General features: G+C 38.3%; 2 protein-coding genes across 2 annotated transcripts in view; one reads left to right on the top strand and one right to left on the bottom strand.

The window, feature by feature from the left end:
* LOC135462641 (alpha-mannosidase 2x-like) overlaps positions 1 to 15,443 on the top strand; it is a 240,693-nt gene that overhangs the window by 120,701 nt on the left and 104,549 nt on the right. The window lies entirely within an intron of this gene.
* The window catches only part of LOC135462961 (putative ankyrin repeat protein RF_0381), a 65,740-nt gene that overhangs the window by 2,582 nt on the left and 47,715 nt on the right, over positions 1 to 15,443 (bottom strand). The window contains exons 7-11 of the mRNA XM_064740283.1: positions 12,577 to 12,675; positions 11,485 to 11,583; positions 5,226 to 5,324; positions 4,303 to 4,401; positions 1,396 to 1,494 (exon numbers count right to left, since the gene is read on the bottom strand). Of these exons, the coding sequence (XP_064596353.1) occupies positions 1,396 to 1,494; positions 4,303 to 4,401; positions 5,226 to 5,324; positions 11,485 to 11,583; positions 12,577 to 12,675 (495 nt within the window). The remainder of the gene's footprint in view (positions 1 to 1,395; positions 1,495 to 4,302; positions 4,402 to 5,225; positions 5,325 to 11,484; positions 11,584 to 12,576; positions 12,676 to 15,443) is intronic.

Raw genomic sequence — 15,443 nt, 5'->3', positions numbered from 1 at the left:
CAACTATCACACTGCTGATACTCTCTGTGTTGTAAGATTTATTATATTGTATCGCTATATCCCCCGATTCTGCTGGTGGACTAAGCCTCCATAAGGCCTGGTTCCTTCGCATTCTTTTAACGGTGCTGTGTGTTAAATTTGATGACTACACAGCATTTGAGTCCTTCTAGACCAGTGACGTCAAATTAATTGTCAGTAATAACACTTTATTTTTCTTACCTAATTCATCTTAAGGCCGGGTGCTAGCGGCCGTGTTATTTCCTGCTATTTAGGCATGTACATGAATAGAAGGATCAATGCTTAAATGGTAATATAATGTGGTGATACCCGATGTAGTTAACTCTGTGGTCGGGTTTACTTACGTTGGAACAAAATTTATGACGAAACAATACAGAAAGTCCAGGTGCATCAGCAGTACAATTTGGCTGCCTCAGGTTTTCATGTTTATGTAACAAAATTTTTTATCGAGTTAAGTCATCCTCCCTACTAGAACGTAAGCAAGAAAACAGCTTTGAGCAGGCAAATGTATGACATTCAGACTTTCATTTGTAGTGGATTAAAATTTGGGTTACACGAAGATAACTGCACAAAGTACTTGGGTGTTCAGGATTGTGTATTCAGGAGGCTTGTATTCAGGAGTTCCGTCATGTTTACTAACCAAATACTAGTCAAAATTCTATTTCAGAAAAGAGTGTATTATACAAACAGCTTTGTAACATTGATTTCATTTCAAAGAAAAGAACACACTCATACAACCTATAACTTATGTGAAAGAGCTATGTTTAAGCTTAAATAAAATATCACAATTTTCTGCCAGCAGTGCTTGTTATTTGAATAATTTATAGTTAAACATCGAAGGCTTAGAAGTCTTTTTAGGCCGCGATTTTAACAATAACATACGTCATCGTGCTTAGGTTTGCCCAGTAGCTATTTAGGGAATGGCATTTCAGACACAATTTGGTAGCCTACAGCCACGGATGTAGACATGATGTGCCCTCTAGTGAATCCCAAACTCTTCCTTGGTCTAAACACATTAATATTCACGATATACGTACGTATTTAGCTACTACTGGACATGATACTTATGGTAGAAGTAAAACCTTAAGCACAGTGACGTCACAATGAAGATTTAAGAGGAGGAAAGGAGGCTTTTCATTGGATAGGTCTAAAGCGTGGTGAAAATAGTGGACTTTTAATGTTTGTCGTATCGGTGGATTTTGTAGAAAACAACGATGTTTACACCGTGACGAAAACTTTAAAAAAACTCCATACAATGTAAGGCATAGGTTGTATAAATGTGTTCTTTTTATTTAAGACCACAGGGATTCCACATTGTAACATGTAGCTCGTCACATATGTACCGTGTGTGTTTCCTAAGCAACAACAACAACTCACCTTATTCTGAATGTTGATGTCACCGCCCAGATCTAGAATCTGATGGACAAGATCCACATTATTTTTACGCACTGCCCAATGAACAGCCGTTTCTCCTTCCTGTGGAATGTCATAATAACATACATGTAATAGGTTCATAGACACCAGTGGTATAGATGTATCTCCCGATTGTTAGTGTATATCGTGTAGGTAAACAAACTATCTATTGATAAACCGAACTGACCAAGGATGTGTTGCGTTAGTCCGCAGTGCCGCAATCACACTGTATCGCTGTAGCGCGGTCACACGTAGCACCACAACAACGTAGCGATGCACCACAGTCTTGCAATCACACTGTACCACAGTGTCGCGGTCGCTAATAGCACCACAACACCGTAACGATGTACTACAGCACCGCGGCCACACACAGCGCCACAGCGCCGTAGCATCGTAACAATATACTACAGTGCCACCGTCAAACTGTACCACAGTGCCGCAGTCACAAACAGCACCACAGCACCGTAGCGATGTACTTCAGTTTCGTGGTCACATTGTACCAAAGTGCCCCGGTCATACACTGCACCACGGCACCGTAGCGATGTACCACACTGCCGTGGTCACACACAGCACCACAGACTGAGGTAATGGCGTAATCTGATCAGTAGCGCGCAGCTGTGTTCCACGAAAAGCGGTGTATTAACTACATTATACAGTGTGACAGCCGGGCAGATTTTTATAATTTTGCTGGACATTGTTATTTATTTATTTATTTGATTGGTGTTTTACGCCGTACTCAAGAATATTTCACTTATACGACGGCGGCAAGAATTATGGTGGGTGGAAACCGGACAGGTGTATGTCATGTAGGTGAAGAAACAAAAACTGTGCATCGGAGCGGTGCAGAGCTGTGACACAAGTCCCCTAACCTGAAGCGTTTGGATAATTTATTTTTTGTGATGACAAGAAAACCCATCAGCAATCCCAGGTCAGTGAGGTCGAAGAAATTACTATTTAAATCGGTACAAATTCTTACAGAATTGTCCACCTTGAATCCTTCCCATGGTGTATATTCTTTTGTATGTTACTCTCGCCTGAGCCATGTCGCTAAGCAGTGTGTGTGTGACGCTTTTAGTGAAGCATTAACTGAAAAATTTGAATGCAGACCTAAACCAGGAAAGCTGCCAAGAGTCCAAAACTTATTGCTTAGGTATGTTTTGTATCATTTGTGTCACTGCCATCTCTGATCTGGCGTTACTCTCGATATTGTAGTACTTTCAGCCTTGGTTATTCACCAACCTGCACTAAGCTGTGACTGAGCAGAACCAAGCTGACACTGCGAGGAAAGCTTTGACTTGGTAACATCTGGATTTATATGAAAACCCTTTTAAGAATCTTATTTTCCAGAACAACTGAACCGTTTGACCTGAAACTTGGAACACGTGATTGTAGACATGCAGTCTTGTGCCAATCAAACCTTTTTAATATAAATAAATACCATGTGTAAATTAGGCAAAATAGGCAAAGTTAAGTCTACTGTAAAATGTGCACAATTGGCTCCAACAAAAGCCTAACTGACCTCAGGATTATGACATTTACAATTCCACTTCAAGCTGTGGTTTTCACGTGATCGCTAAAATACCTTTCAAAACTTAAAGTTAAATTTTTTAATGGCCTTAAGTAAAACTACGTGAGATTTAGGCAAATTTTGTTACCGCTAGGTGAGAGTAAATTCATTTCAATTTTAATGAAACGTATGTATGTCTTAGGAAAGTCCTAAGAATGAATGAATAAATATGACGAAGAGGAGTCATTAGGTGTGTGTACATATACTGTGTCCTCTTGTGGCAGGGGAAGTCCTGGGTGCCGACACTGAAGTTTCATGCCAAAGACACAAGACATGACACCCAGCCCAGTCACATTTCAGTCTTCTTTCCCTGTTCTAACCTTCCAGTGCTGAGCGTTAAGCGAGACCTGGCAGGCAGAGAACATTGTGTAAAAACGGGACAAAGTTGGTCGCTCGTTTTGTCGGCCATTTTGGATTTCTTTCATCTTAGAATTGTTTTAAAACGTCTTTTCACTAATGAACCAATTTTTGTAAAATTTCATATTCTTGTAAACTGACCATGTGTATATGAAGTTTAAGGAAGGCGTCGAAGTTCGTTCACAACTTTAAAGCTGGTCAAAAATATCAGATCACGAAAATTTCTGGATTTGTATAACCTTCAAGTTTTCTGATATATTTCAGACTGCTTATATCCATTCTGCTCTTAGTTTTCTCTCGTGCGATGTAGTTTTTTATGAAATTAGCAAGAAAAGTGTTCAAAACTGTTCGAAAGCCTCTTATCTATTTACCAGGCGAGTTTGTGTAAGACTGCATGGAATTTCTTCGCCACTCTAATTTATCGCGGCAACAGGCATCAACCTTGCAACAGTCTATTCTTTGTGTCTTTTGTTTTCGGCTACAAGCAGAAGATCAAAGCCACATACCCTGTATGCTGGCCTATAGTAGCATTACCATTGTACTAGATACCTGGCTGTCTGCGTTTCAAATCCAACATGCGGTTTTTTTTTTTTTTTTTTGACGTTTGTCTCCCTTTTACCGTAGTTGTCATTACTATTACCAACATAAAGCAGATCTTGGAATTAATGTCCTCGACAGCTACATTTTCATCTTGAATTAGCGAGAATCGAACTACTCAGACAAACTTAAATAGTGGGATGCAACGAAAGACATGCTCTTGCTAGGTAGAGAAGACATTTGTATGAAGACATTTGCATGATCTAGTTGAATGAGAGAGGAGTGTGTAATACAGCTGTATGGTCCACGTGTCTTTTGAATTATTCCTTACTTGGACCATACACATTTACATGTAGTTATGAAGATTTAGCCCTTGATCTATTAATTATAGCTGGTTCTACTCAACATACCTGATCCTGTGTTGTGAGACTCACTCCTTTCTTCACGAGTAGACGAACTCTGTCTATATCACCGTCCATTACTGCCTTGTGCAAAGACATCTGGCCTCTCTGTGGATTGTCATAACTATGTATCAGTTATAGCATTTACAATTACGACATAAGTTTACAATATTTAACTCATCTGCACATATCTCCGGTATACAACAGATATCTTAACTAGTCAGTTACATATTTACCCTACTCACTGTTTACAGATATGCTCACAGTCTCCCATCGAAGATACTGCATACATTTAATGCCAGCTAAAACTCCATATCCAGTAATATCCAGTCAGCACATTTTAGTATGTATAGACGACATTAGGGAGAGTGACATTTAGGCACAAGACAGTTCGATATAGGCCCGTACCCAGCATGTCGATCAGCGATATTTTGACACTAAATGCTACTCGGGTTTCACGTGTCAGTATGTCGTGTGCCATAATGTCACGTTTTGAGTTTGTAACAAAATGTCCCAACACCAGACTTTATGTAGATTATAAAATGATGTACAAACCTTATTTACATCAACGATAAAATTTTTGTGGAAATACTCTGTATATAATCTGTGAAGGCTTAATTTCCATATCTATAACGTATCAATAATAGTTATCCAAAGTAATGACAAAATGAATGACCCGAAGTACAGGATAGACTTAATGAGCTGTAAAAGTTCAACTTGGAAGGGCACACTCGCCTTAAGTGCTACATGATATGAACTAGAATGGTCCAAGTATGTTTCTCCATATAGCACATGAACACGTGATTGGGCCATGTGCCACAGTTCAAATTAAGGTTGCCTTTCGACGTATTTAAGGCACATAATTCTGTACCATTCGCCATCATACACTGTGGTTGATTTCATTAGCTCTCTACAGATGCAGTATCACATACCTTATCCTGTACACTGGCATCCTCAGCCTTCTTTACCAGCAGAACAACAACGCCCACATGGTTTAACTCTGACGCGATGCGCAAAGCGGTCCTCCCGTCCTGAATTATGTCGCCAGACAGTAAAAATAGTGTAGTTTAGTTTACATTAAGACTCCAAAGGTCAATTAGACTCAGTATAACAGCCGATTATGTAAAAGTATAAGAGCAAAGAGTTCAAGAAAACAACAAAGCTTTAAAAATAAACATAATAGGTCAGAACGCAGTGTAACACATCACTACAAACATAATCTCCATTTTTACAGTGTCATTAACAGTGTAGGCTTTCAAAATATGAAAGTAATTATTATTTGTACAGGGCTCCATACGAACGTGACAAAGAAACATATGTGGCAGAGGATGTAACAGGTTAAAAAGTTATAAAAATTGCTTTACTCAAAGAATATGTCAAAAAGTGAATATGTCAAAGTGACTTAATCGAAGTGCACTTAGGAAGGGTGAAGGTAAAGATAAGCAGTATGAAGACGACTCAAATTGGATCCATTTCACAAGGAATTAACAGGACGTCAATGATTTAAAACTCTACAGTATATAGGTATATGACATGATTAAATTTCTGTCCTCTGTCAATGGATACACTTTGCGAACAGTTGCCATATTGGGACAATCTTATACAGCATAATTAACTGTTCATGTCCTAAGTAAGACTCAGTTTGATTTGAAAAGAAAATTCTTGAATTTTGCTGTATGAAGTGCTAGGTTGAGATGTATACGTGAGCTCGCAGATTCCACCAGAAATCCGCACGGCAAATCTTTCTCACAAACATTGTTACTGGATGTTACATGTATTTATATAGCTTGGAGTTCAGATTTCAATAATGATAAAAATACCTTTTATTCTGTAGGCTAATGTTAAAGCCATTTACAGAATGTATATTTTACTCGAAGGCTTGTACAAACGATAGTTATATAAGCAATGATAACTATAGTTACTTGCCGTGGCAGTTTGTTATGGCGTTTGGGCACAAAATAATGCCTGAAATACAAGGACCTCTCTGACACTTATGTTGCGTATTTTTTCGTCTGTCGAGCACTATGCCGCGTCTGTCCTCGGTTACTTCGTTACGATCAAGCCCAGCCAATGTGCTGAGAGCCTCGACGGATTTGACAAAGAGAGGTAACTGCATCAGGTGTTTGAAGGGAGAGCGCCTGGAGGACCGTTTCACAAAAGTCTAAAGGCTAAGCTTAGACGGCTAACTCAACTGGCCAACTCGCAATTCTGTCTAACACGTTTCATAGGGGAAATATTGAGCTATCCACTAAAGCCTTTTGTCTTAGAGCTTGAAATTTAGCCCAAAATCTTTTGTCAAGTTCGAAGGGGGGGTAGGAGGACACAAATCCGGCATAAGTTGTGTTATTATTCCAGTTTGTGAACGGTAATTTTTTCATTTAGGAAAAATAGGATTAGATCAGCTTCTGTCAGTAAATGAAGGTCGTTTTCAAGCTTTCAAAAAGCGCATCCGTTGTTGTTGTTTTGTTTTGATGGACTATTGAGAGTTATGATCCTTTGTTGGCAAACTTCGTCAAAAACGAAAATAAAGAAGAAATTATCATCTTTTTTTAATATTTATACATAGTAGTTTAATTTATTTATCTATTGAAGCCAATTTAATAATTATCATCATGGATTCAAATTTCTATGGTAAGCCGGCTAAGCTTTACACAGTTTTAATTTTGTGAAAAGGCTGGAGAATTTTTTCGTAGCCTGTTCACAATAGTCGACTAGATGACCTTTAGCCAACTAACAGACGTTAGACAGCTACAGATGTTTTGTGAAAGAGGCGCACACGTTGGCTTTTGCCCATGAAACGGTATTTAGTTCCTTCGTGTTGATTACATATTTACACCTGTGTTATATGTCACATTTATTTAAGTCGTGTACACTGTTATAAGCTTAACAGTCAAATACTCTTTGAAAGTTGATTCTTTTACATGCGAAAATGTCAAGATCGGTGTACAACAACGACACATGTTTATGACATGTGTAAATATTGAATATTACTGCAAGTTGTTACGGCATATAACCGATATTCATTGATATAACTAATTCCTTAACTAATTCTAGACATTCTTCTCAAACACAACAGCAGATTTTTTGATAAAAGAAGATAGTTTAGCCCTACGTGACTTGGGAGAGGGGTGAGCTAGAGTGGCGAGAAGGACTTTATCTGCAATTTTCCTTGCAGCCAGAAAATGACAAAAAGACATAAACTTTATGTTTTGAAACAATTTAGGGCATTCTATCATGTTTCTGTTAAAATAAACTGTTGATTTCAAGTTTAATGATAAATTCAAAATGGCACATATTAGGGGTCTTACGATGACACTAAAAACTAAAGGAAACAGCAAAACTTTTGATTTTTTCAGAAGGACTTCCACATTCTCGTTTATCTGTCTGCGGGTGACATGAAAGGTTTAACTAATATCTTGCTTCTTAATTTGATGTCTTAATTGCATGGTGGCTGTAATGACGGAAACCTGGCCATTGGCAGTCATTGGTTCGTTGTAAGGTCAAGCTCTCTGGATAGCGGAGAAGATTTCTCTCCTCATTCGAAAAACAAAGTAAAGTAATTCATCCAACTCACTGTGGAGTATGATTGTTTGTGGACGTTTTGAGTAAGTTTGTGAGTGCTTGGGGTTTAATTAACGTCGTACCTAACAATTTTTCAGCCATATGACGACGAAGCAATCCTTAGAGTGGATGTAATGTGCCTCCTTGTTTGCAGCACGGATTTTCACCGCTCTTCTTGCACTATCCACTCCATGTTGATCTCCAAGCGAGGAAGTTACAACTTCCTCTTTTAATGTCTATCGTGTGACTCGACCGATGATTGACCCTGCAGTGGACGTTTTGACCTTGATGTAAATCTGTCCAGCACACCACTTTTTGATACAGAAGGAGAACATTCGTTATAAGAAGTGTTTTTCATTGTACGTTTTCATTAACTCCTACAGTCTATTTCTGTTTCTTCCCTGCACTACTTCTTCAGGAATGAATATATGAAAGATTATGGCTTAATGTCGCTATTTCTGGAGGAAGGCTCATCTTTATGTAGAATTTAGTTTCTAATGCACAACTGTAGAACAAAGGTCTCTTTTGTGTGTAGGGCAAAGTTCCTTTGGTCAAGCTTCTGGATTGCTGTTCTAAGTACACTGAGCTAAGGAAACTCGATACGAGGCTCGTTTTTTCTCTCCATTAGGGAACAACTGCATTTGCATAATAATCCTTGAGGCATTTTGTCTGCTTTACTGTTGGGATAGTGTGCACTCACAATTTCATCTCTTAAGAGCGAACATCTTGAGATTTATCAAACAACGTTTTGGGTGGAACGCTCTGTAAGCAGTTGGTGTGTCCCTAGACAGTCTACTACAAGTGACAGTTACCTGTCAATCACAAGGACCTTTGGACAGTACAGTCAAGTCTTTGTCAAGTTCTAAAAATGCAACTGAACTAGCAGTAATGTTACATTTTTCGAATTTGTCTATGTTCCAAGTCGTGTTGCCTGATGTTGCCTGATGTCCACCGCTCCCCGTAGAATGTTTCCACCAACCTTACCTTCTCGCGATATCAAGGATCCAGAGTCATCATCAAAACAATGGATGATCTCTGGCTTCTTCATTAGCATAGGATCGTCATCAACGAATGATATATCCATTAAGAAATATTTTGCTTCAGGGTCAGTTCAGTTATTGTATTTTTGTAACAAGCGCATTTTAAGGTAGTAGTTTAGCAGTCTGCAATTATCAAGTGATAAAGATATTATTACATTACATATTGCCACTGTTCACAATATGGCCAGAAAAGGCCACTAAAAACCATTTGATAGATTGTGAAAATTTGAAGAAAAAAAAAACTATTTCGTCTGACATACACTTCATAGTGTGTGTTTTTCTCGTTTTCTTTAACTTCACAGTGGACATTTACACTCTGCAAAGTATTACGAACTAATTTAGTCTACAATCTTAGTGTTTGGCGGTACTTTCAATTACCAGTATTCTTACTTGAAAGTCAAAAATCTGATCAAAGGTTTGCTATGACGTAGTTTTCAAACATATAGATCACAGGTAAGGAAATAACACGAACGTTTACCTACCCCAGCTAATCTACATTAGCTCACTGTAATAATGGATGTAAATTAAAGAGTACACACTTGGGCAATTAAACAATTGACAAACTGCTATCAAAAAACTTACATGTAAATGTACAGGTCAACCGAATATTTACCTAATGGTGTACAAGAAATGGAGGCAAAATGTGGATTGCTGAATTTTCTTCGCTTCATCAACAATACAAAACATGCTTTGAAATTGGTCTTATTAAATTAATAACTGGAGGTTCACGATATACTGATATACATGTTATAATGTTATCAGGCGATTATTCATTTTATGAAAATGTGTGTGAAAGCTACCATTGCAGAAACGCTATCGCGACATAATTTACTTCTACTGAACCTATAAACATATTCTGTCTGTTCAAGATCTGAAGCGCTGAAAGCTACAAAAAGACGTTAAAAGATATTCACCGTCAATCTTAACATGCGAGTTGGAAATATTCACACTTATTATATCCTATGCAGAGCAAATTTATTTAACTGCAGACAGAAAATTAGGCGCATAGCGCAGGTCTTGAAATTCAAAGGTCAATTGTCACGTGAGTAAACTACCTAGCAAACTACCATATATCGGCAAATATTGTGGCCGAACTCACATCAGCATATCATGTACCTTATCCTGAGTTGGTAAAATTTTTTCAGAGGTTTTGGACAACTTAAAGTCGTTAATATGTGTCCGGCCTCTAACTGAAATACTCTGTCTGCCGAATAACTAACGCTGTCAATAAGTTACCTTAGTTACATCTGCGGACTACAAGAGCTAGTTGTAATATATCCGTCGTTTTTTTAAGGAAGGAAGTTTGAAATATTCACACTCATTACATCCTATGTAGAGCAATTTTATTTAGTTGCAGCCAGTGGATTTGGCGTAAACACAGGTCTTGAAATTCAAGGCTCAATTGCCACGTAAGTAAACTACGTAGCAAAACCTCATCTATCGGCAAGTATTGTGGCCGGTCTTACATCAGTATATCACGTACCTCATCCTGTGTATCGATATCAGCACCCTTCTCCAGCAGCACACGAACAACATCCACACTGTTATTCAGTGCTGCACAGTGCAAAGATGTGCACCCATTCTGTGCAAAGTAAATATAATGTAATACTTAAAATGCAACTTCAGTAAAAATGCTATTAATGACAGATTCACTAATATTGTACGTAAATACACAAATCCACACGCGGAATGTAAAAATGATTGTCAGTTGCTTTGGTGTCGTACTAGGTAATTCAACGAGGTTTTAATGTGAAAGTAATGTAGAATTTAACAAATACAAATGTATCCATACATCAGCTATGCCTGATTCTGAACATTGACATCGGCGCCCTTCAGCGTCGTATTTTATGAATTTGAACAAATACCTGAACGTGTAAGGCGCTGTTGACATTTATATACGATTTGAAATGGGCAAGTCTTGTTCATTTCATTTCTCAATGTACTGATTTTGCAGTTGGCCTTTTAAAAATCACTATGTCTATGTGTCTATGTCACAGGCACTCCTACACACTGGCGTTATTTTCTACAGCTTTCGAACGAAAAAAACACCTTTCTTAACTGTTTGATGGCACAACGTGACAATTATCTATGTTAACAGTTTAATTTAGTGAATCGTAGTTATCATTTAAACTCATCTCTAACGGCTGTTTTATTTTAACAGATACATTTTGGCTATAATATTTCACGTAGACAACGAAATGCTCAGCCATTCTTATCGAAAAGACTCACATTATGAGTTTGAAAACAGCATGTAGATTTGCATCCCCGAATAAAGTTCGTAGGTTGGTGAAATTTTTTCAGGGGTTTTCGACAACTTAAATCGTTAATATGTGTTCGGGTGCTAACTGAAATACTCTGTCTGCTCAACAACTAACGTGGTCGTCGCCTCATCTTTCTAAGGATGGAAGTTTGAAATATTCACACTCATTACATCCTATGTAGAGCAAATTTATTTAGTGGCAGCCAGTGGATTTGGCGTATAGCACAGGTCTTGAAATTCAAGGCTCAATTGCCACGTGAGTAAAGCACATAGGAAAGCACAATCTATCATCAAGTATTGTGGCCGGCCTCACATCACTATATTACGTACCTTATCCTGTGCATCGATATCAGAGCCCTTCTCCAGGAGCACATGAACAACTACCACACTGTTGTTCAGGGCTGCATAGTGCAAAGGTGTCAGCCCATTCTGTGGAAAGTAAATAAAGTGTAATACTTGAAATGAAACTTCAAAAAAATGGTATTCATGACACATTCACTTATATTGCACGTAAATACACATATCCACAGGGGTAATGTAAAAATGGTACGATTGTCAGTTGCTTTTTTGTCGTATCAGGTATTTCAACCAGATTGTAATGTCAAAGTAATATAGAACTTAACAAATGCAGTGGCCCTACTTTTGCAATTTGAGTAAAAAACAATAACATGAGATTAAAAGGAGTTGCTGACATTTATGTGTGGCTGGAAATGGGTACATCATGTCCTCTTCACTTCTCAGTATATTGAGAAACTGTACTTTTTGGGTTTAGTTTTAAAGTATTGTGGTCTGGCCTCATATCCATACATCATCTATACCTGATTCTGTTCTGCCCTTCTCCAGCAGCACACAAACAATATTCACTTTGTTTTTCTGAGCTCCACAGTTCGCCTTTTGAAAATCACTATTTCCATGTGTCTATATGACGGGCACTCCTACACACTGGCGTTATTTTCTACAGCTGTCGAACGGGAAAACGCCTTACCTAACTGTTTAATGTCACAATGTAAAATTCACACAGACAACGAAATTCTCAGCCATTCTTATCGAAAAGACTCACATTCTGAGTTTTAAAACAACATGTAGATTTTCACTCCCGTATAAAGTTCGCAGGTTGGTAAAATTTTTTCAGGGGTTTTCGACAACTTAACGTCGATAAAATGTGACCGAGGTCTAATTGAAATACTCTGTCTGCCCAACAACTAACGTGGTCGTCGCGTCGTCTTTCTAAGGATGGAAGTTTGAAATATTCACACTCATTACATCCTATGTAGAGCAAATTTATTTAGTGGCAGCCAGTCGATTTGAAGCCCAGTACAGTTCTTAAAATTCAAGGCTCAATTGCCACGTGAGTAAACGACATAGGAAAGCACAATCTATCGCCAAGTATTGTTGCCGGCCTCACATCAGTATATCACGTACCTTATCCTGTACATTGGCATCAGCGCCCTTCTCCAGCAGCACACGAACAATATCCACACTGTTATCAAAGGCTGCACAGTGCAAAGTTGTCCACCCATTCTGTGGAAAGTAAATATAATGTAATACTTGAAGTGCTACTTCAGTAAAAAGTGCTATTCATGACACATTCACTAATATTGCACGTGAATACACATATCCACACGCGGAATGTAAAAATAGTACGATTGTCAGCTGCTTTGGTGTCGTATCAGGTATTTCAACGAGATTGTAATGTGAAAGTAATGTAGAATTTAACAAGTGCAGTGGACCTACTTTTGCAATTTCAGTAAAAAAATAAAGACATGAGAGTAAAAGGAGTTGCTGACATTTATGTGTGCCTGGAAATGGGTAGATCATGTCCTCTTCAATTATCTTTATATTGAGAAAGTGTTCTTTTTGGGTTTAGTTTTTAAGTATTGTGGCCTGGCCTCATATCCATACATCAACTATGCCTTATTCTGTACATTGACATCGGCACCTTTCAGCGTCGGGGGGGGGGGGGGGAAGTTGGTTTGCACTGGCGCTTTTCCGGCCAAAGGGCCGATGCGCGCCAAAACTTGGCGTCATTGAAAATGCTTTTAAGCTGGATAGTATATAAAGGAAGAGTATATTATTTAGGACAAGAAGAAGAAGTTTCAATACTAGTGCTATGGACATTGTAGCATTATAGCCGACGAATTTTGGGCTTCATGACTAAAAAGAAAAAAAAAAAAAAAAAAAAAAACCTGTTTGCAGAGGGTCATTATTCACTATGATGACCGTTTCTTAATGTACAATCCATATTTACAGTACAAGATGGGCAAGTACATGGGTTAAAGAGAGATTTTGGGAAAGGTGGGCGTTAGAACACTCAAGATGTTATAACATATATGGAACACAGAATATAGTACAGGAAGAGCTGAACAGTATACATACACGATACCTGGACAAAAAAAACAGTAGAAGCGTCAGCTCATATCAGTTCTGTTCGGGTAAAAAAAACGACAACAACCACTTTAAAAGCAACAAATAGGCCGATCCAACCATGTTAACATTAAAAAAAAAAAAAAAAAAAAAAAAAAAACCGATTATTAACAACGACGACATCTGCTAAGAAAATTGGCCAGGGCCTGGTAAGTCTTATTTCGGTTGGCTTTAGGATTTAAAACAGATGCTAACGTAAAATGCCGAAGGCCAATGGAGCGTAAGTCCCGGTAAAGAACACGGAGAGCGTTAGAGTGCCGGGTACACGTAAATAAGAGATGAGCGATATCATCGTTAACTAGGCATATGTCACATAGCCCAGATGGGTGCAGATTCATTCTGAATAAATAGGTATTTGTAGGTACATGTCCAGAAATAAGGCGGAAAAACTAGCGTTTCATCTCGTCGGGAACGTAATGATATTGGCGAATTTAACAAGACAGAACGATTATACTCGTGAAAAAACCTCCCCTTATTAGCTTCATCCCACTGCCGCTGCCAAATATCCACAAACTTAGGTGCGACATGACTCATGATTTCATTAATGTTTAAGGGCACGTGTATGGATATATCTAAAAAGGATAAAGCTCTCTTCGCCAGGGAGTCTGCCATTTCGTTCCCCACAATACCGACATGAGCTGGTACCCAGTCAAAACTCACAGAGACGCCCTGGTAACGAAGAGTGGTGCATAAATGTAGTATTTCAAATACAAGTGATGAGGAATTATACCAGACATAATTTGACATGGCCTGCAAGGAAGATAAAGAATCGGTAAGTATAACAGCCCTGGAAGGTTTTAGGTCGAGGAGAAACTGAAGAGCACAGATGATAGCTGTAAGTTCTGCTGTAAATACTGAGACAAAATTGGATAATCTAAAGGATTTGGAATATTTTAACTCTGGAATACAAAAAGCTGCACCAACTCTGTTGCTGTCTGGACACTTGGAGGCATCAGTGTATACCTTTCAGCGTCGTATTTTATGAATTTGTATAAATACCTGAGCGTGTAAGGCGCTGTTGACCTTTACATACGGTTGGAAATGGGCAAGTCTTGTTCATTTCATTTCTCAATGTACTGATTTTCCACTTCGCCTTTTAAAAATCACAATGTCTATGTGTCTATATCACAGGCACTCCTACACACTGGCGTTATTTTCTACAGCTGTCGAACAGAAAACACCTTTCTTAACTGTTAAATATCACAATGTAACATTTATCTATGTCAACAGTTTAATTTAATGAACTTTAGTTCTAACGCCTGTTTTATATTAACAGATACATTTTGGATATAATATTTCACGTAGACAACGAAATTCTCAGCAATTCTTATCGAAAAGACTAACATTGTGAGTTTTAAAACAGTATGTAGATTTTCACTACTGTATGAAGTTCGCAGGTTGGTGAAATTTTTTCAGGGGTTTTCGACAACTTAATGTCGTTAAAATGTGTCCGTGTTTTAACTGAAATACTCTGTCTGCCCAACAACTAACGTGGTCGTAGCGTCATCTTTCTAAGGATGGAAGTTTGAAATATTCACACTCATTACATCCTATGTAGAGCAAATTTATTTAGTGGCAGCCAGTACATTTGGCGCATAGCACAGTTCTTGAAATCCAAGGCTCAATTGCCATGTGAATTAACTACATAACAGAGCACCATCTTTTGTCAAGTATTGTGGTGGGCCTCACATCAGTATATCACGTACGTTATCCTGTACATTAATATCAGCACCCTTCTCCAGCAGCATAAGAACAACACCCACACTGTCTTTCAGGAATGCACATTGCAAAGGTGTGCTCCCATTCTGTGCAAAGTAAATTTAATGTAATACTTGAAACGCTGCTTCAGTAAAAATGGTATTCAT

The sequence above is a fragment of the Liolophura sinensis genome, chromosome 2 (genome assembly GCF_032854445.1).
Source record: "Liolophura sinensis isolate JHLJ2023 chromosome 2, CUHK_Ljap_v2, whole genome shotgun sequence".
NCBI classification, from domain to species: domain Eukaryota; kingdom Metazoa; phylum Mollusca; class Polyplacophora; order Chitonida; family Chitonidae; genus Liolophura; species Liolophura sinensis.
Note: the sequence above shows the minus strand (reverse complement) of the source record. Positions and strands in the feature narration are given on the sequence as shown.